The sequence below is a fragment of the Embiotoca jacksoni genome, unplaced genomic scaffold, assembly GCF_022577435.1.
Source record: "Embiotoca jacksoni isolate LCO1_2020_lvr unplaced genomic scaffold, fEmbJac1.0.p SCAF_4, whole genome shotgun sequence".
Taxonomy (NCBI): Eukaryota; Metazoa; Chordata; class Actinopteri; family Embiotocidae; genus Embiotoca; species Embiotoca jacksoni.
In genome coordinates this window covers 12182053-12204180 of record NW_027185392.1, presented here as the reverse complement: position 1 = coordinate 12204180, position 22128 = coordinate 12182053, and the positions used below count along the sequence as shown (strand labels likewise).

At 40.4% G+C, this 22128-nt stretch overlaps 1 protein-coding gene across 3 annotated transcripts in view; it reads right to left on the bottom strand.

The window, feature by feature from the left end:
• Positions 1 to 1857, bottom strand: part of mxd4 (MAX dimerization protein 4) — a 28881-nt gene extending 27024 nt beyond the window's left edge. For all 3 annotated transcript variants that reach the window (XR_011179174.1, XM_069168319.1, XM_069168321.1), the window contains exons 1-2: positions 1664 to 1857; positions 955 to 1054 (exon numbers count right to left, since the gene is read on the bottom strand). Coding sequence is in view for 2 of the 3 variants with exons in the window: in XM_069168319.1 (XP_069024420.1) it covers positions 955 to 1054; positions 1664 to 1727 (164 nt within the window). In the remaining variant the exon portion in view is untranslated. The remainder of the gene's footprint in view (positions 1 to 954; positions 1055 to 1663) is intronic.
• Positions 1858 to 22128: the final 20271 nt, after the last annotated feature.

Sequence of the window (22128 nt, the reverse complement as noted above, 5' to 3'; positions counted from 1 at the left end):
ATAGTAGTGTTGAAGTTATGTCAAAGACGTCTATGTATTGTTTTGAAAGGATATTGACTGAAGTTGGCATGCTGACCAGCCAGCCCCGGTCAGTCTCGTCTTGTAATACTACTCCGCTCCAGTAAACACAACGGTGGCTGAAACCTTTTGCAAAACATTAGCTAATATTGGTGTTGCTTTCCACCGCAATTTTAAATAGCAAACAAACCGCGCGCGGTGACCTGTTTTGGACGAATCCAGATGACAAAACAAACCACTTATATAATATATAATTATAAGGTGTCGCTACGGCTGTTTTCCTTGCTACTGTGGTCTGAGCACCCCTCCTGCTGATCAGGCGTTTTGTTGTTTTTTTTTACTTGAGATGCGTATCAAATGTTTAAATGACCTTTAACCAGCCGTCCAACTTCGAGTCTGAAAAGAAAGCAAAGACTAAACCGAAACTGAAACTCCCGTTTATGTCATGTGTAACTTACATCACGAGACAACACGCTGACCACATTCAAATAAAACATGTCAAAGCCGCGCACAGGTGAAAGACAAGCCGGCGTGACGCGGTCGCAGAAATGAAAGGTAATATACACAGTGTGTGTGTGTGTGTGTGTTTGTTGTTGTTGTTTTTTGTTTGTTTTTGTGTTCCCCCAGCATGAGGAGGATAAGGGGTGTGAGTGAAACAGTAGAAGCAGCAGAGTTGACAGTGTACGCGTGGCACTGTTTATTGGAGAGACCAAAACAGAGAGCCCAGCCCCAGCAGCAGCAGCAGCAGAGATGGCAGCGTGCACGAAAACTGCTCCACTATCTGTGTGTACGTGTGTGTGTAAGCGTGTCTTTCTCTCTGTGCGTGCGTGCGTGTGTGTGTGTGTGTGTGTGTGTGTGTGTGTGTGTGTGTGCTTTCTTCCGTGAGGTGGCATGGAAAAAAACAAGAACAACAACAACAAAAAAAAGTATATTTACCTATTGTTCTGAGTTTTTCTGGAAATTGGCGAAGCTTTCGTTTTCTTTCGGGAAAAGTCGCTGCTGTACGGTAAAACAGAAGCATAACCGTGTTCCGCCTCTGTTGACACACAGAGCAACATGCATGTTATATATATTGTCTTGTCTGCAAGAATAATCAAGAAATAAGCTGACAATGAATCATTTGGTGGGAAAACGGTGAAATAGCTATAGAGGCTAAAAGGCAATTCAAGAAGAATAAATTGTGATCGATCACTGATGTTATCGACTCCAATACATCTATGTAGTACTGAATAGCCCCAGAAAGGTCTGTATCTTTCATAATTGCAGCTACATAAAGCTGGAATTGGGATACTGGTCCATATTTTTAATGCCACCCTTCATTTCCCTGCATCTAAAAACAAACTCCACTCTAACATACGGCGTCACAGCTTTTCCTGTGCTAGAAATACCACAGTTTATCAATACATGACATATTTAAAATAAGAAATTACAGCTGTTATTTTCTAGCATGCATGCAACCAGGTCCAGTTTGCACCCATCGCCTGGTCTGTGTCCCATTGTCTATAAAGTGACATCATACCTGCACTGTGGCAGGGCACGTTAACATTATAATAAAACATCAAGTTAACTGCCACCCTAACTCCCCATTCACAAAAATAATCATAATTATGATCGTAGGAATGCTTGTCAGTTCAGCTTGAAATACCTCTGTCTCTTCTTTCCAAGTACTCTGCAGCCTCCAGCAGAATTAAAAGAGAATTAAGTTCCATCTTGTTGTTGTTTTGTTATAAAAAAAAAATATATGAACAGTCTATTGACACAAATGTACAAGTCATAAAATAATGGAATGGAAAATGTAAAAACTGTTTCAGAGCGATGTATGTACGCTGCTCACTTCTGAGTCTTGGTGACTCCAAACTACAGTATCAACAGCACCTTACTAAAACTCGGGAAGTGACTGATGCTACCGCTGTCCAATGAGGTCAGCACGTAGGCGGGCTTATATGTGAGTCTAAACCAATGATTTAGCGGAAAAGTCTGAAGGGCGATTTCATTGGCTGAACAACGTTAAAGTCGTCAAGACCATACCCTAGCAACAGTCGCAGCGGCCCGCCTACGTCGTCGTTGATTGGGTTGATACACAGACACTAAGCCTCTGATTGGCTGGAAGGAATCCTGGGTGTGTGTCACAGTTGAACTTGTGGTGTTGTTTTGGTTGCCAAATTTGTTAACTCCTCAAAAGTATGCTTTTCGATTTGGACCGTGAAATAAACTGCATTCATCGGCCGTTCAGTCAACAAGGCTCCGTTACATGCAGTCAGCTATATCTCATGAGTGTGTGGCCTGGCAGAAGTACTGACAGAGTTTTTGTTTTGTGTTCATTTCCTGTCCCAGTCATTATGAAAGTATTGTAGGAAGCTGTGAAACTAGGTTCATATCTTAGCCTATAGGCATACATCGAGTTATTTACTTGGTGTAAAGAAAAATACAATGAAAATGTAAAAATGTTGCAAAAAGACGCTCCCTTTGAAAAGTTTAATAACATTTTATTTTCACATTATTTGGAAAAGAAGTTTAAGTAAAGGTATTGGCATAGATGATGAGAAGAACTCTTAAGAGCTTAAGCTTATTTTGCAAATCATGTCTCAGCTAATGACCATAAAGCCACGTTCATATGGATTTTAAACTAAGAAACAGCTAAACTCTTAAAGATACACACAACATAAACCATTAAAAGCAAAATGTTACTTGTGCCTTTGTATATTATTCCTATGACACAATCAGAGCTTAAATAATGAGTTATTAATCTGTGTATTGAAAATCAATTTGAAAGTAAAAAGATTCTCAAATGTGTATAGGCAATTTGATTTTCTTTTCTTATTATGTGTGATAGGAAATTGAATACCATTTGGACCGTTATTTGGACAAAGTCATTTTAATAGGTCAACTTTCGATGTTTAATTGACCAAATGATAAATTGAGAAACTAATCATATTAATTGATGGAGAAAAAAGATAGTTTGCTCCTGCGCTACAAATAGTTCTACGTATAACATTTTTATCGCAGTTTTACACATAGTTGTCCATTTTTGTTGACCACAGCAGAGTTTACATTCAAAAGTTACACTCTGAGGATTTGTTTGTTATCTCTGTGCTGGTTTGCAAGACCAAAAAGACATCCCCTTTAAGCCGCTGAACAGTCATAGGTCTTTTCTTTTTTTTTTTTTGGTTGAGTCAAGTCTTAGGTCATGATACATGACACAAGTATGACTGAAGTTCAACTCGTGACTCGACTCTCTTCTGGTGGAACTTGTAGCTGCAGATTCAGCACTTAAACTTGGATTTCATTGGGGAAAAAAACATCAGAACCAAACCTGTGTGTTCATTTTTAGTGCAAATCTTCTGCTGTGTGATGCAGCTGAGGTGTGGGAGTGTGTAAGATGTCATGGGTACTGGAGCAATGGAAGAGTAATGAATATCTCAACAGGAGTGCGTGCTGAGTATAAATGTGGTTTGCTCTGCATGGCATGCAGTTTATGTCGCTAGCATCCAGATGTTTCTGCCTCAGATTGTTGGAGTGCATTATAAAGAAATCCCAAACATGTTACAATGGGGGAAGTGACTTTATTTTTGAATGATGAGAAAAAGGCCTCTGAGGAACAGCACCACAAACATTGTTTTTGTTGTACTTTCTTGGTAATATGTGTCATACAGGATCCTCATGGGGCCTGTTCTGTAGACCATATATCATAGATTGCAAGATTTCAGATGGAGTAAATTGTCGGTTAAGTCTGTGGCTCTCAGTTTTGTAAATGTCAGAACATTTGCATGAGACATGTGCGATTGCCACAAGCAGAAACTCAAAAAAACAGTGAAATTTATCGTTAAAAATGAATGTCCATTTCTATAAAACATTGCAAAGAGAATAATTGCTGTACATATATACACTGAGAAAACTTTTTTTTTTTGCCCAACGAGAGGGGTTTCTAATTCTAACACTTCCTTATATGGAAACAACAAAATAGTTCGATTTCTAATAGCTCCCAAAAGGACATGGGTATTTTCAGCGCCCGCTATATCACCAACATGTCCTTATATAAAGGGAGGTCTTGCTCATTCGCCAAAACGGCATAAATTATACATATGACAGTTCCAGCGCCAGCCATGTCAGACCTTTGTCTTCATAGTAGCAATAATAAACGTGGTTAACGTTGTAAATCAATCGCAGTTTGATTACAACCTGACTCTCCAGATGATTTGTTAGGCTGTACTTCCTCTTTAACCGTTCTCACAGGCCACAGTCTGCATCGTGCATCACTATTTACAGACTTGCCTATGTACTTTGCTTGATTCTGCGGGTCTCCACTAGAGGGCACATCAGAGAATAAGTATCTAAATAGAACTTTGCATGATATAAACAATAAACATGGTAACATTACTGTAATATTTAGTGGAAATTGGTTTCAGTGGTCCGACAATTGATTAAATCACGTAACCAGCTTGGGTGTCTGACGTCTGGGGCACAAAACATGTCATCAGCACCATGTCAACAATGTTTTTCCAACTTTTTCCACCATGCACGGACGTAGTGGTCTCGGACTCCATTTATTTTTGCATCTTCAAATATGGCACTAATCTCATGCCAGCTATTCTGACAAGCTTATTTGTTGCTATGCACCAGCAATGACACAACATACAGTCTTGGTCGATTAAGATGTCTTCAAAACCTTGTGCCATTATTGTTGTAGCTTTCAGGAGCCTGGCTCATCCCTGTACTGTACTGTACTGTACTGTACATCCACTGCAACAACTGTTCTTGTTGACGCATTACATCAATTTCTGAGGACATGCACAACCAATGCTCCAAACGGATACGTAAGGCAGTTATCATGTGTACGCAAACAAGTACAAAAAAGCAAGTATGTTTCGGGTCTTACACTGTTTAGTTTTGAAAAAGGCAGGCAAAAAAAATACTTGGCAGGTGATTGAATGAAGCATTTGGCTTTCTTGTCTATCAAAGGCCTTCAACCAATCAGATCAATATTGTTTTCAGACAAACAGTTGCTTTTTGCTTTCGTAGCACCTTAGAAAATTCCAGTATGACCTTATAAACCGCCGATTGGTCTGAACCAAAGCTTTGGGAGACAGAAATGCATTACTTGAAGTCAGACAAGATGGACTGTTTGAGCTCGCAATCTCTAGACCTTAAGCACTACAACGATTTTGTTAGGTTTTAGGAAAAGTTGAAATAAATATTTTTGTTGCGTCAGTTAACATGATGCAAGTTATGTTACATGACGCAAGTCAAATTCTGTAAGTTCTGTAAGCTAACTCATGTACGTTAATTAAATAAGTAAACGTTTGACTTTTGTTTTCACGTGGGACACGGACAGCGGCCTCCCGGGGGAAGTTCCTGTGTGTGATTCATCCAACCCTCCTCAACTCCTTCCCTACGATGACTTTATTGCCTTTATACTATGCCACCTGATTTCCTCCTTTTCTCCTGTCATAAACACAACAGTCCTAGGGGTCGCCTATACGTGAACATTGGAAGTTTTCACACTTAAATAAACAAACATTATGAAGTTAATTAATGTACTATATCTTGTAATCCTGTTGAATTAGAATGCATTCATTTGAGATAAGTGTGCCTAATAAGATAATGAGTGTACAAATTAGTTGTACATGAACATTTTTAATGCACACAGAACTGCACAAGATGTTCAGGATGCAGGTGATTGTAGATAATTTAACACTTACAAAAACTATGCTTATATTTGGTTCCCCCAGATCAAGTCATGCAGAAACCACATTCAGGTGCAAATCAAGCTGCATATGAATTTATGTGTATCAAGAGCTTGAATTTCTGGGGTTTTGCCAGCCTGCAATTTGCATGACTTCATTTCAGAGTTATCTGAATAACTGTTGTTTCATGTATGTAACTTGTTTTTGTTATTCTCAAAGTCATTTTTAGATGATGCAGAGAGTGTTAAAAGCCAGGATAATGTAGATGGTTAGATCGATTTTTTGTTTTGTTTTGTTTGTTGTCCTTTTAATACCCATTTATAAGACAAGGCCTCTTGCCATTGAGATAATTTCTTTTTTCATCTAATTTTAACTCACTATGCAGATTGTAATAGGGGAGATATTTGCTATTTTTTGTCTCTCCAAAAGCTTATGATATATTAAAATAATTTGTTTATGAGGAGGTCTGACAGCTTTTCATAGGAGAATTTGTTGTCCTGCCAAATAGAAGGTATTGGTGGTGGTGATATGGTGATATAAAGACACAGTAAACAAGCGGCTAAATTAGGCTGAATACACCCTTGTTGTAAATAGTGTAGCCTGTGTGGAGTCATAGTGAGAATATAACCCAGTCACACATACAATGCAAGTGTTTCACAACAGCTAAGCTGCATTTTCTCCGGTCAAGACTGCTTGTGTGTTCAAACTACACCTCATGACTATTCCTGAGGTAATTATAAGGAAGTTATGCAACTTGAGCATTTCTTATCATAGACCCACATATGTAGTGATGCTGATGCACCGTGCCATTGAACTCTGTGCAACTGTGGCTCATTTCTGATTGCAGGAGGCCACAGGTTTTTGCAGTCACATGAGGTGCTTCTCTCATCAGGTTTTGTTGTGTGAGCATTTGTTTAACCTCACGGTAGGTCAATGCAATAGAGCAAAGGCCTGCTATTAAATTGACCTTGACCCTGCAAGGATCTTTTATGTAAGCAAATATTCATCATCCTGCGCATTTTATCACTTCTGTTTTAGAAGCTCTATTTCCTCTCTAACTGAAGTGGACTTAAGTAGGAAGATGTGGCTTTTTGCTGCTACATTTGCAGTAACTGGCATGGTTTGACAATTACCTCAGTTACAGTGGAAACTTCAGTCATTAACCTTTTCACAACGGTGGTTAATGAGAGAGGCCCTCTGTTTATCCAGAAGGTAAAATGTAGATATTTACATATTTACTTTCAGCACATCTAAAATTTATATTTTAAACCGGAAATTGAATAACTGTCATGTAGACATCTGAATTTATATTTTTTTCTGGCTTCAAACATTGAACAACAAAAGTGACAAATCAGCGGGAGTATTTTCACAGACATGCACAACTTAAACTCCATTGCATGGTATCCTTTTTTATGGTTGTGCTTTGTATGTCATACTTGCATTGTTTTTACTGGAACAGTTCCCACAACTGATATTACTAAACTGTATATTTTGAACGTATAACCCCTGTTGGTGATGTCCTCAGCTGTTTAATGTTGTGATATTTCATTCAAATATATTTTGGTCGAAATAGTCACCATGCTCATGTCTTTAATGTCATTGAACCAAAATAATAAAGTGATAACTGGTCATCCTCTGAATATCTCATTGCAGAACAGTCCAAACATGCTTTTGCATCATTTGAAAGGAAATAGCCTTTGTCCCTCCTGCTGCAAGTTTCTATTTATAGACTTGTCATCTGCATGCTCGCTGATCATAGTGGCTCAGGCCTTGCATTGCTCATTGCCTCAGGCTTGTCAGCCAAATGACGGCTCTCACTGCTTTTTCCTTTTCTTCATCTGTCTATCGTTCCATCTTAGTCAAACACCTCAACCCACTACTCGTACATCCACGTCCCAGACTCAGACAGTGGTCTTTGTGCCACATATCAACAGTCACTCTGTCTGTACTGCCAATAAGAGCATTAGGACTATTTAAGAAATTTAGGTCATAAAATCAACCAATAAATAGCTTTATTTTGGCTTTATTTTTAATGAGTCTTTTATTTCTGTGCATATTGTTTGTTTATTCAAAGCAACTATAAGGTAAACATATAACCAGTCACAGCATTATTTTTTTTATATTTGCTCATGAGCATAGAGTTGCTTAATTAAATTCAAATGTAATCATTTTTAAATGTAAAATGAAACTACAAGCCTCTTCGTTATCTTTAAAGACGCTACAATGTCTTCCTCAAAATCTTCTCATTTCCCTTTTCTATTGTTTACTTTAATATTATTGGACTTTTTGAAGTCACATACCACACATAGGCTTTTGCTGCCACTCACATGTAAAAACGTTCCACATTTAACCACTGAAAACTGATAATCAATAAATGAACATCTTTATTCACCAGATTGAAAGATAATGACATTTACACTCTTCACTGTAGAGGCAAAGAAGGAAAATAACAATGTATGGTTTCATTCTCCTTCTTCAGTCATTTTCCATTTTTGGGCACGACTGACAAACCAAATATCAGCAACACATGTCTTCTGCTTCCTCTCCCACAGCCCGCTGACTCAAAGTGATAAGCCGTCTATCAAAGTCATGTTCTCAGGAAATTACCCAAATGCTTTTCAATATGTGACTGAATTGTGGTTACTTTTTACATGACTCTTCTCTATCAGTCTTGCTGCATTTAGAGTCACGCTTGTGTGTCATAAAAATATTTTCAACAGTCTGAAGCAGCAAAGCCAGCAGACATGCCAATTACAGTCAGCCCATGTCTTGTATTTGTTCATTATTTTACCTTTCTTTAACCATAAACCTGGATGATCTCTATAAACAAATCACCACTTTTTCCACTAAAGAAAATGTTCATATTGTGAAATTATTTTAATAACATTTTAGGCCAAATAACTTCCTGAAAGTAGGTATTAAATCTCCCATCCTGCAGTTTCCCCCTCTTATTAAACCCTGATATAGTTTTGGCTAGTGCTTGTTGAAAATTACAGCCCTGCTACAGGCTACTAATCTGGCTCCAGCCTGTGTTGTTAATCATAAAAGCTAATGAGAGGCGAGGAAGAGCGCTTGCAGATATGGGGAGTTGTTTTATCTTGTTGACACTGATTGTTTTCTGACTACCTTCCTGCAGGCACCCTGCACCTCCCATCGTCCCCTACATCCTTTGGGCCAAAGGTCGTTACTGTGGTCAGCATTCCACCGTTTTTGTTCCACATGTAATCAGACTTGACTCTACAGTAACAGCAGAAAGGCCAAAAGTCCACAGACATATCTTGCATTTTCTGTCAACAGGTCCACGGTCAGATCATTGAAAACGGTTACAACTTTTCTTAAATCCAAGTCAAACAGGTCATGTTTATGTGGTGGGCATGCTCTCGTAGGTCAGGTGAACAGTCAGGTGTAGTGTTGTTGAATGCAGTTCGAGGCCTGACCCCTCCGTCTCAGTTTTCTAATCAGGGCCACAGGATACAAGGCAGCCGCTGTCCTTTGTTTTCCTTCTTGTCATCTTCTTTGTCCCTGCTGAGCCTAGTAGTGTTGGAGTTAGTTGCAATGATCACTTGTCATGCAAGAGGTTAAACTGAATCCTTAGTGTCTGTCTGTTGTGACGGCTTTATCAAACACAGTGGCTGAGATTAGTGTTGGAAACAACGTGGTTGTTCTGTCATCTTGTGTTTCAAGTGTTAAACTCCCATGCCAGAAGTGGTGAGTAGGAGTAGCATGGTGGGCCTAGTTAACCCTAATTTGTCTTTTTTTTTCCTAGGTGCACCCCCTGCTGTTTTGCTGTTATGCTTTTCCTTTTTGTGCCACACTGTTTTGTCTTGCCCTATTGTTTTGCCAGTTGTAAAACTTTAGTTTAGCCTTATAGTTTCTTTCCATTTAAGTTCTCTTTGTTCTTTCTTCCTTTTTTTGGTGTTGAATATTCATTTGTGAATGATTTTGGTATTCATTTCCTTTCTTTTAGTGAAACTATGTGCCAAATTGTTGGGAGGCTATCAATGTCCCTGCACTTAGGCATGTGTGTAAAAGCCCTGGGACAGTTTGTAAGTTGCACTGTTGTCTGTGGTGACGATTGCTATGTTGGAGGTGACCAGGTGTCCCCATTTAAGATCTGTGTAAAATATTTCCTGGGGTGCAATTCACCAGATGGCATTGTCGGTGTCACCTCCATTTCCTCCTGTTGTGCCAGCACCACAATAACATTGACACACATGCTAAAACCATGAGCTGATTGAGTTAAAGCCTATTACAAGGTTAAGATCAGAAATCCAACATTCATCCCCATACAGCAGATCGCATGGCATAAGCATAGATAGATAGATAGATATATAGATAGATAGTTACTTTATTAATCCCACAAGGGGACATTTTTTTCGCTACAGCAGCATTATTGGTACAGAAAAGCAATAAAACAACAGAGTAAAAATATTAAATATAAAAATGCACAGTACACTGACCACCGTATCAGACAGCACACTGCCTAGTCGGACAAACTGTGGCCTGCCTGTCAGGTAGCCAGTGATCCAGGAGACGGTGGACGTGTCCACCCCCACCACCCGCAGCTTCTCACTCAGCAGCAGTGGTTGGATGGTATTGAATGCACTGGAGGAATCAAAGAAAGTGATTCTCACAGAGCCACCGGTTCCATCCAGGTGCGACTGAGCTCGTTGCAGCAGGTAGATGAGGGCGTCGTCCACTCCAGCACCTTCATCACATGAGATGGGGGGGCAACCGGTCGGTAGTCGTTGAGGCCAGATGGAGTCGTCTTCTTCGGGACTGGAACCAGGCACGACATCTTCCACAGCACCGGGACCTCCTCCTGCTCCAGGCTCAGGTTGAAGAGGTGTTGCAGGACCTCAGCTAGCTGGATGGCGCAGGTCTTCAGGACCCCGGGGCTGATGCCGTCAGGCCCTGCAGCCTTGCGCTGGTGGAGTCTCTCCAGCTGTCTCCTAACCTGGCCAGTTGTCACAGAGAGGGGGCGGGGGGGGGGGTGTGAATGTGGGGTCATGGCGTCGATGGTGGATGAGTCCTTTGAAGTTGAGGGCTCTGTGTCCAGGCAGCTCACCAGGGGGGACAGAGGGGGGACAGAGGGGGGAGGGGAGAAGGCAGCGGAGGTGTTTGGGAGGTGTGGTGTGTGGAGGAGACAGATGAGGGCGGTGAACTAAACCTGTTGAAGAAACAATTTAGCTCATTGGCCCTCTCCAGGGAGCCCCCTGGTTGTCTCTCTCTCCCCTTGAAGCCAGTAATCTCCTTCATACCGGTCCACACCTCCCTCACGTTGTTCTGCTGGAGTTTGGCCTCCAGCTTCCTCCTGTAGGAGTCCTTGAACTCTCTCAGCAGGTCGCGCTGCACTGACCTGAGCTCCTCCCTGTCCCCAGACCTGAAGGCTGCTTTCTTCTTATTAAGAAGAACTTTCAGGTCACTGGTGATCCACGGCTTGTTGTTGGGGAAAAAGCATGTTTGGATTGGTCTCGAGCAACTCCGCATGTTCACCTGACTCACCCATGACGATAATGAAAAGGGACTCCTGACTCCTGTGACTTCACACAGTTTGAAATTTCCATTCCAGTATTACCCTGCTGCCATGTATCACATGGTTTGCATAGTATTACTGACACAAAGAGCATTAGTCACTGAAATTGTACATTTCCCTCCTGTATTGCATTTTCAGGAACATCCTGTGTGTCACCGTTGTTGACGTAGCAGAGAAATACCAACGAATTAACTGTCTAGAAATGTTCCCGAAGGGAGAGGTAGGGTGTGTCCACAACGAGGGCTGAGACTGTGCACCTGTGCAACCCAAACATTTGATTTCATGATGCAATATTTGTAACACATCTGCCTTACAAAGTTGAATTCAATACAGTTAATACAGTTTGTACAAAGAAAACTGTCAAAATGTAGTTTTTTCTTTTAACTGACCATGCATAAATGGTATGCACCTCTACAAGCAGACAAATGCTGTCCATTTGCAAAACTCTATTGCATCACATTATCATGCTGTCAGGTCATGGTATAGTTAGCAGTTTGTCGCATAACAAAACCTCTGTAGTCCCAAGACTCATCTCAACCCTTACTTGAAACCTTTGAATTTACGACGCTTCAAACTATCAGTTGGGAACTTATGTTTCTTTCAGAGTATCTCGGATGAATTGTGCAGACCTCAAACACACACGCACACACACACTGACAAGCCACTCCTGTTTATTTCCCTGTCATAGTGCTGTATTGAGTTTTGTCTTTTGGTTAGTTTGTCCTCTTTCTAAGTTTTCATGGCGGTGAGGTGGTCATGTGGCTCAGAGCCTATCTGCTTAACAACACCTGGAAGTTGGTCGACATCCCTCTGGACTATATTATTAGTATTTTTACAATCTCTAATTTGTCATATTGAGTTTCCATACTGTAAATCTGCCACGTCGCTTTATTGCATGTTTGAAGAGCCATTTTTCTTTGTCTGAATTGACGGTCTAAGAAAAGAGGATGTTATATTTTGTACAGATTGTAAAGCACCCTGGAACAATTTGTGATTCACTATATAAATAAAATTGAATGGACTTGGGCATCAAGTGTAGATGTTTTCCTTCCGTTATCATCCTGCCTGATCTTTATATTTATGTTTGATAGGAGTGTTCGGGGAGGATATGGTCTGATGACCTCAAGCAATTAGTGTTTTTTTCTCTTCTTTTTTTTTTGTTGGGGGAGTTAAAGACAACACCACTCTGTCAGCTTACACAGCCTCAGTGTGCTGGCTGTCACATCTCTAAGTTTTATCTTATAGGCTACTGCAATGATATCTCAGTATGAGTGACAATTATAGGATGTACACATGCCCACAGCTTTGATGTTTTTAACAGTGTACAAGGCTTGACTAAATCATTTTAACAGATCACCATTGAAAATCCTATGTTGCATGACTATTAGAAGTATGTTTATATATGTAAAATGCTGATATCATTCCCTGTCATTACCAAATTTCTTTCCTTTTTTGATTTCATGATTTTGGAGGCAATTCCACTGTTTTCTTTCTCTTCTTTTTTTTTCACTTCTAATATTTAGCAGAACTGGAATCTTTGAGATCTCTGTTATTCATTTATTTGTCACTGTAGCAGCAGTGTGTGTATATATTGTATGAAGAGCACCAAAATGATTTTTTTTCCCCCTCCCATTTCACCCCTGCATTTACCCATCTGTGTCCCCTCATATGTCTTGCTTTCTCCATCTGTGTGATTTTGCCCACAGAGCCTACAGCTGTTCACACAACAACCGGCTGAAAGGAGACAAACTACTCTGCTATCCTTTTGCCTTTTCAGTCCTGTGCTCCAACGTCTTCTCTGTGGCACTATAGTGTAGAACCTGAACAATTTTGTGTGTCTGGCCCTGCTCATCTGGAATCTTTCCAGGTTCCTGTGTTCTTCAGTTCCTCTGTTGTCCTTGCATGGTGTGCTGTGGCGAAGCGACTGTCACATGCTCCTTCCCTTCTTAAGCACTGTGCCACATGACAGGACCATGTTGCTTTGGCATATGTCCTCCATGGGACCTCCGGGATCTCGTGCAGGGTTGAAGCATCTGCTCTGTAGGATGTGTAAGTCATAAGAGATTTGTCAAAGAAAAATGTATGCTTCACTCAATTTTATAAAACATTTATGTTCACGCTGGTTAACTTGTGAGGAAAAGTCCAAATAGGCTGAAACTTGGACACCAACACCACGTAAAGTAGACATACAGCCACAACAAGTCAAGGAAACCCAAGGGGGGCAGGGATGTGTATTTGTGTGCATGTGAGTTTTGAATGGGCTCAAATAAAACAACCATATCTGTGACCATGGTAACTGGCGAACTTAAGCTAATTCATACACTCAAACAGCGGGTCTCTAACAACAAACATCCTCCCTATAAATATGCAAACGAGGCCGATCTTTTCTTGTGGGTGGGCAGCAGAGAAGGGCAGTGACAGACCACCCACCAATGGATGGAACTCTATTCTGATAATAGATGCACATTAGAAAATGTGAAAGCATTCTCTTCAGAAACATAACTGCCCATATGTTGTTGGCTTGATGTGAGTTTGAAAGCCCGCTGAGAATCCCTGTGAGGATGTCTGGATTTACAAATCCCTGGTGCGCCATCGCTTCTAACCTTTGGACTTGTTGTGACTTGAAAGTGCATTTCTGTGTATTCAGATGAAGTGATACTCCACCCAAAATCTGTCTTTTGACTTTCACCCCCCGTAGGCTTAAGAGGGCTTTGAAGGTTTGTAGTTTTTCAGCAGCAGTCAGTTTGGCCGTGGAATTTTAAAATGCTTTTAATACCATAAATTAAATTTTTCAACAGTCTTGAAAAATAGTATTTCTCACTGGGCATTGAGAAGATCTGAAAACTGTATACTTCTTTTAAGTAGCCTATGGAGGTGGAGGCAGGGGATTAGCCTAGCTTAGCATAAAGACTGGGAGCATGGGGAAAAGCTTCTATGGATCTGTCCCATGGTCATAAATATGCAAACAAACATACATACATAACTCTATAAATCAGCCCTTTTTGTTTTATCTATGCACAAACCAAATATACATTTAGAAACATTTTGGTTTTATGGGAAATAACATGCTATACTGATGAGTGCTAATGTAAGAAAATTGCCTCTGGCTTCAGCTCCATACTTAATGCACAGACATGAGAGTGGACTCAATCTTCACATCTAATATTCAGTAACAAAGTGAAAAATGTTCATCAAAGTGATCACAGAATCATCTTGAACCACACCTGCAGTGTAATACACTTACAAATGACTGGTCTGTGAAGTTACTGTGTAAAATATGGATAGACCAAGAAGAAATTACAAATAAAAAACATCACAAGACAGCTCAGTTACACAAAACAGTCATGACACACACAGAAACACTAAAACACTTGCAAAATATGTAGTTTGAGCATCACTCAGTCTCTTGGCTAGGTTCCATCATGAGCTTAAAAAAAAAAAAAAAAAAAAAAAATCACGTGTGTGTGCGTGTGAATACCTACGTTGCTGAAATGCCTAGCTTAAGCTTTTCATCAGCTAGCTCACAAGTGGTCAAAGGGCGTGGCAGAGACAAATGTCAGAGACAACACACCACAGTAATTACCAGCATCTCTCGAAGTCATACATACAGCACAACTTGCTTCTGTCACTGATTGCATGCGAGTCTTTGTTTATGCTCTTTGTTGTGCTGGCACACACACTTGGATTACGAGTGTGCTATATGTGGACATGTGTATGTGTGTGTGTGTCTCAGCACATTATTTTGCCCCAGCTGGAACTTTGTCCCACAGCTGCATGGTACAGGGTTTGGCTCATATCCGGTGCTGAGCTGGCAGTAAGAAGGAGGGGTGTTAAAGGGTCTGGAGAGTGCAGAGTCATTGTGGCTCCTTTCCTGCTGTATCTTCTAATGCTTCACCTCACACAACATCAGTACTGTGTTTTCATGCTCGTGTAGTTTTAGCGAGGGTGTGGGGAGGGGCCCTTGACAGGTGGGGTCCCCGTTGGCCGTGAAAGGTAATTACCGGCAGGTGCCATGTGTATATAAGAACCAGCACCAGCAATGAGGGCAGGTCTGCAGGGGCATCCGGGGCTAATTGAGACATACTAGTATTGGTGTCATCTTCAGGACTACCGCAGCTTTGACTCAACTGGCTGTTTAATTCATGGTACATATCAGCTACTGTCCAGAGCAGCAGGAGGGAAACTCATGAACAAGAGTTTAATCTACAAACAATAGGCAGAACCAAAGATATTTCAGACTGTATTTAAGGGCTTAAAGAAAAGGAGGACAATGAACCCCCATCTGTGTTTTAATGAGGTTTAATGAGGGAAGCGTAACAGCAGCAAGAGAGGAAACATGTATGTTGAAAAAGGAAAGAAAAAAACATGCATTGCTGTGCACGTAGAGACCAGTACAGCAGTGATGATGAGTATAACAAGATTTCTTAGCATTTCAATTCAGAACCATGGTTCATAACAGCTGACCAAAATCAAAGTACCCGTGCAGTCCCCTTATTCAACATTTATAGGGGAGGAAAGTGGAACAAAGTGCAGGAGTTTCAAAGCAGGGGGGATTCAAACAGTGAAACTACTTCTCTGTACGGCTCTCCAATGGCTGCTGGCCTCAGCAGACAGAGAGAATGGCCCACAAACACACAGCTGTTTCTAATCGGTAACTCAGCACCGATGGCTGACCTACATTCTGGTGCTTGCACGTCTTTGAACCCGTGGCCCTGCCAGACTCAGCCATGGGGGAAGGTAGAGGGAGAAAAACAAGAGGAGAGGCTGCAGTCAAGAGGGGTAAAAGAAACAACAAAAAGGTGGTGGTGGTGGTGGTGTGTGTGTGTGTGTGTATGTGTGGGTGGGTGTGTGGGGGGGGGGTAGGGATAAGGAAAGAAAGAAAGAAAGAAAGAAAGAAAGAAAGAAAGAAAGAAAGAAAGAAAGAAAGAAAGAAAGTTATTTTTTTTTACTTTCTTGGTTTGTCCTTATGCTTTGTTCTTATGCTATAATTGATTTTGCAGGTATAGGTTTAACACAAGTTGCATGGCCTGCATGCATGTTTAATGACATGTCAGTAAGCCAGACTTCTGTGAGTGCCTGCAAATGTTTCCACAGCCCCAGCATGCAGCTGTGCACACCAAAAAAAGAAAAAAGAAAGAGGGGAAAAAGAACTCATAAAAACCTCCTGACCGTCAATTTTCTGGTCCTCTGGATGGACTTGTTACGCTTGGAAAATCCTCACTTTTCAAAATTGCTTTTCTTTGTCAACACCCCGCTGTCTATCAAACTTTCATAAAGTTCTGCTGTCTGCATCTGAATGAGTGTCCCTTTTCATTAAGGCTGGAGTGCATCTAGCTAGCATTCCTTGCATGCAGAGGAGGGGTACAGTGGAGTGCCAGGGGTCCCCTGGTAATGACTCATGGCAAAGTTCCCTATCCACTCCCACTCCCAAACAGGACGCTTCCCTGGGTCATGTAGAGAGAGTGAGAGAGAGAGTGAAGGGGTGGGTGTGTTGTAGGGGAGGAAACAAGAGAGGAAAGGAGAGGAGGGGGTTCTGGGGTCTTTGGAGCAAAAATGCTGCAAAAACAAAAAAACGTTAACTTTAACATTTACACACACTCCGCCTCGGAGAGAGGAAGGAACTAGAAGTGGGTCACTGTGTCTCAGGACTCCAGAAAAAGAAGAAAAAGAAAAAAGAAGACAGAGCGGGGTAGAAGGGAAAGCTGAGGGAGAGTCAGTTTTGCCCAGCCAAGAATTCAACGGATTGAAATGTGCAGCCACAAATCCACAGAGAGAAGGAGAAAGAGGGCCAATTTAAGACTTCAGAATAATTAAGAAATGTTGTAATGTCAGTCAGAAATACAGAAAATAACAAATTATTGCTGTTTACGGAAGTATTTCTCCTCACAGGCTTTCATCTTGTGTCATGAAGGCAGGGGTGGCAGAGAAAAGTGCAAGCCTCAGAAGCTTTTTGCAAGAAAGAGGCATGTTTTAATATCAGCCAGTATCAACAGTTTCTCATCAGAAAACTGTTGTTTTTGTCACCAGACACCGTGGCCATACAGGGCTGCAGAACAACAAAAAAGAGGATGTAAGGATGAACTGCATTGATATGGGGGCCTTTTCTTTAATGGTCAGTTAAATCTGGGCCTAAGCCTGACCCTGCCAATGATAATTCATTTGGACGGGGTAGAAGCTTTGACTGTGATCCTCTATGGTGGGTTAATTTCCTCTCACTTTGATATTCTATGTTTTTCCATTGCTCATCGGGGTGAACCACTGTTGTTTGTGTCACTGCTGTGTGCACATTTAAGCAAGAGCATCAGAAATAAACTGACATGAAGGTGTGGCTGCCGAATCTTACGATGTATTACTACATGAGGGAGTCGCAAACTTTATTGCTCACTCTGTATGCATTTGCACTTTCTGCTGCCAAACTAACATGCTCAATACTTTTGTGTGGCACAGGATATAAATTACATTTTGAGCTTATTTTATGATTCATGTGGCTCATCAGTAAATCCCTTTTGAACCTGCATGCAAACAGAAATATAAAAAGTTGAATGTGTGGATTATAATATACAACATTTTGTTTGTGTTCTTTGGTTATGCGATGTGATGCTGTGGATTTCAGGCTGCACACCGAGGTAACCTGATGAAGTTTTCTCATATGATGTTTTGGTTGTGTCACTCAGCAGCAAGATAATCATGTTGATAGCACGCGCTTGTATGTGTACGTGTGAAGGTCTCTACCACCCTCATTAAGTTAACTACGGTTGACTTGCCGGGACTTGTCATGAACCTCTGTTTGGCCTGTGGTTCCAGTGTGTGTGTGTGTGTGTGTGTGTGTGTGTGTGTGTGTGTGTGTGTGTGTGTGTGTGTGTGTGTGTGTGTGTGTGTGTGTGTGTGCTGAAGGGGGGGCGGAGTCTGTCACTTTAATCTGCTGTCAAAGAGAGGAACAGGAGAGTAGGGGTGCAAAACAGCTTGTCAGTCACGTGTGCTATCTCGCTTTGTATGTAACCGTGTAACGTGTGTCCCTGTGAATGAGTTCAGAGTTACAAAGTGAAGCATTATATTTCTCTCGACTGCCTCCAGTAAAAACAGTGCAAATATTTATTTAAAAAGAAAAAAACAACTGAGAGCTTTGATTTTCAGGATTTGCCTTAATACAACTCTCAAGAATATTGCTGCTCAGCTGATAAAGTAATGAAGCTAAATTTGACTGTGTGCTGACATGTGGAACAATGCATGGAGGTTTTCTGTGTTTGGTTTGCATGTGGTTTGTGCAAGGCTGTACCACAGAACAGAGACAAATGTTTGTGCCAGGATTAGTCCTGTGATCCTTTGACAAACATCAGAGGAATAGTTTTGTGTATCTGCCCCCTTGTAGTTGTGTTTGACAGCTGTAGTATATTAGCACACAGACAGCTGAATTACAACGTTGATGATAACACACTGCCATCAAACTTCAAACAAAAAGGCCATAGACACTGATCCGGTGACTTGGTCTGTCTTAATCACTGACAGCTGAAGGAGGGTCTTCCACAGGGCACATGGAGGCCTCATGCTGGATGTCAGGTATCACTGGCAGGTACAACATACCTGCTTGATGGGGCAATAAATGACTGAGTGTGTAAGTACTGCTCGCAGAAACAGATGACATGTTTTAAAGCACCTGAAAACTTTATTTCAAATGTTCCATATTTCTTCATAACAATAAATATTTAAAGCAATAATAAAAGATTAATTTAGGTTAAAAAAAACATTCTTTACTTATACATTAATAAGAGTTAGAAATTCTGCTTCATCAGGACTGTGTGGGTGTGGTTACATCAGGGCTGATTGACAGTGGCATCTCCCTGGGAACACAGGCCACAACACTAAACAAAACTGACAGGCTTCTTCTTTTTTTTGGTGTTCAAAGTCACTCCCCATTTAATATAAAGATTATATAGTTTGGTTTACTCATTACATTATTTGGGTGTCCAATTTTCCAGGGTGTTTCTATAAAGAAAATAGTGCAACACTGCACTAGACGAGTAAGAGTCCATCTCATTTTCTATTTTGAAGCCTTTTTAGAGGCCAGAAGAGGACAAATATTTCACAAGAAAATAAAGCAAACATGGAGGAAAAAAAACAAAGATTTTTCTGTGTATGGTGTCCCTTTAATCCTCTGTTGCTGACACCTCACATTTATCTTACATCTTGACCACCTGGCCACTCATATGCGGTGTAGTGAATGACTGAAAATAGGGAGTGATTTGTTTTTTTTTCTTCTTATGATGTTAAATTCTTATTTGGTGCCTGTAAATGTAACAGCACCGATTTTTACAGTGCTGACCCGTTCAAACCATGTCAGTTGAGCACAGACAAATACAGTCATGTGAAATAACCACTGTTGTGCTAACTGGTTATTTAACCACTGTTAGAACAATAGCATTATAATGTATTTAGGAAGGATCCTCTTGCTTATATTTAGATGATGATTAAGAAAATAGGTTTGATCTCATCAGTATAGAAACACAAGGAAAGGTGGCTTAAGTAGATTTTGTGGCAAATCAAATTGGTCTTGGTGTGTTAAACCTAATCATTGAGTTTTATCCAGAGGTCTCTGATTGGACATTTCACTAAATTAGGAACTTTCCATGTTTTGAAACACTCGGTCAAATTAGGTGTAAAGCGCAGCCTTTAATAAAGGCTGAGATAAAGCAGCATAAATAATGGAGGTTACTTCCCGGAGGAAAATTCAAATAATAATGTTTCACACGACAAAAAGACAAACATGGCTGTAATTTGACACGCAGGTTTGGACAAAGCTTCTTTGTTGGTTTGGAAAAAGGCTGGTAATAATGCAAAGTGCATAGAATTTTGCTTTTCCCTTCAGGGACCTATTGTGCACCGTGCTGTCATTTACAGTGGCATTTCTAAATGTCACATGTCCATGAGGCACAGGATGTGAACTGACAGTTTGGTAAGTGCAGGCAGATGCATGCTGTTTTTGCTGCACCAGACAACTTTGTATTTCCCAGCATTGGGCACTTACTAAGACTCTGTGGCAACTTGCCGGACTTTCTGTTGGGGCTTTATAGATAAAAGGGAAGTTTGAAGTTTCATGACTTGGGCTTTTTCCCTGCCTATTTGGCAGAGTGACATCATATTAACACTTAAGACTATTGTTTGGTGGGCAGGTTTCAAAACAACACAGCAACCATGTAGCCACACGACACATTCCTTAATGTCAAATGTTTATTTTTTCAAAACTATGCCAAAGTCTGTAATATAAACTGTAATATCGGCCTTTTGTCACTATTATGACCAAGGACATTTCTGTACTTCAGTATAAAATGGTGTTTCTGCAAAACACAGTGTATCATTAGGTATGAATGTATGCACAAATAAAGTGTACACATACAAATTAATAAAGAATAATTATATAAAAAAAATACTGATATAACAAAGTCAGTTTATAAAGTCCTTGCAGGATTGAGCAATTTCTGATTCTTAAAGGCTTGTCATTGGTTGAAGAGGCCTCCTATTTTCAGCTCCTAACAATGTGTGCTTTCTGGAAAGCAAAAAATAAATCCCTCTTGCCAAGAAATAGTTTGGTGGTTGTTACCAGGCCTTTTGAACTTCCTGTGTACCTTTCGGCTTAGAGGGATTCATTGCTTAACTGCCTTTGTTCAAAGTCTCCCCTTGTCTGTCACTTTAAACTGTTAAGCCCTTAACGGTTTATGTCTAAATAAAAAAATGTAATGCCATTCTTTTTTTAGATGTATTTGTGGATGTGTAGCTGTTGCCTTGTCGTGTAGCTACTCCCATTCTGTGGACTGAAAAAGGGTGACGACTCTGACCTGATGCAATCGAGGGAGAGAAAGAGATGTGGTGCAAGGTCACGTCTCCTGTTAGTCCCAGTTTGTTATTTGTGTTACCTGCATAAATCATGGCCTAAAAAGAAGCCATGAAGTAATTACTGCATACAAAAAAAGAAGAAAAAAAAAAAAAAGTTTCATTTAGAATTTCGTCTAAATGATATTGTACACTTTGTGTTTTGTCAAGTGTTCCTGTTTCTAAGTCTCACTTTTCCACAGATCAGGAGGTATTTTGATCTGCTGCAGTTTTTCAATTCAGTTTTTTTTAAGATAGTATTTGTATCAAAACCTAATCCATATTTTAATTTGCTAATTAACACCTATAATGAGTGTGTTCTTGTGTGTGTGTGTGTGTGTGTGTGTGTGTGTGTGTGTGTGTGTGTGTGTGTGTGTGTGTGTGTGTGTGTGTGTGTGTTGTTTTTTCTCACATTGAGCAAACAAGTTAATCTATTGTATCCTCTGTAATGCTTAGGAAAAATTACAGTACATCAGTGTATAGTTGGCCTATTATGATAAGCATATGCTTTTAAAGATATTCAAATCACAATCAATCTATTTCATTCCCGTTTTAGAGCACAAATGTGAATAGAAATGTAAGAGCATTGGAGAGTTATGTGGTTGTTTTATTTGACCTACTTTTAGTTTCTGTTTGATTCCTTAAACTAAAGTGTTTAGTGTAGAGCTACTAACAGTTTCACATTTTACATGTGAAAGATGCTAATAATAAATTCCTGTCTGTATGTGGCTCACACTGACATGGTATAAAACCTGCAAAACAGTAGGTGTGGCAGCTAAAGCAATTTAGAGCTTCCTTGTTCTCGTTTTGTTTTAAAGTGGCTTACACACACACACACACACACACACACACACACACACACACACACACACAAAAGCATGCACACACGCACATACACATGCACACACAGTAAAAGGGAGGTTGGGCTTCATGATTTACAAGCAATGATAAATAAATGAGCTATATAAGATATATAACTCCAGGTAAAATTATTATTAACAGACACATAACTGTAACTGTTTTAAA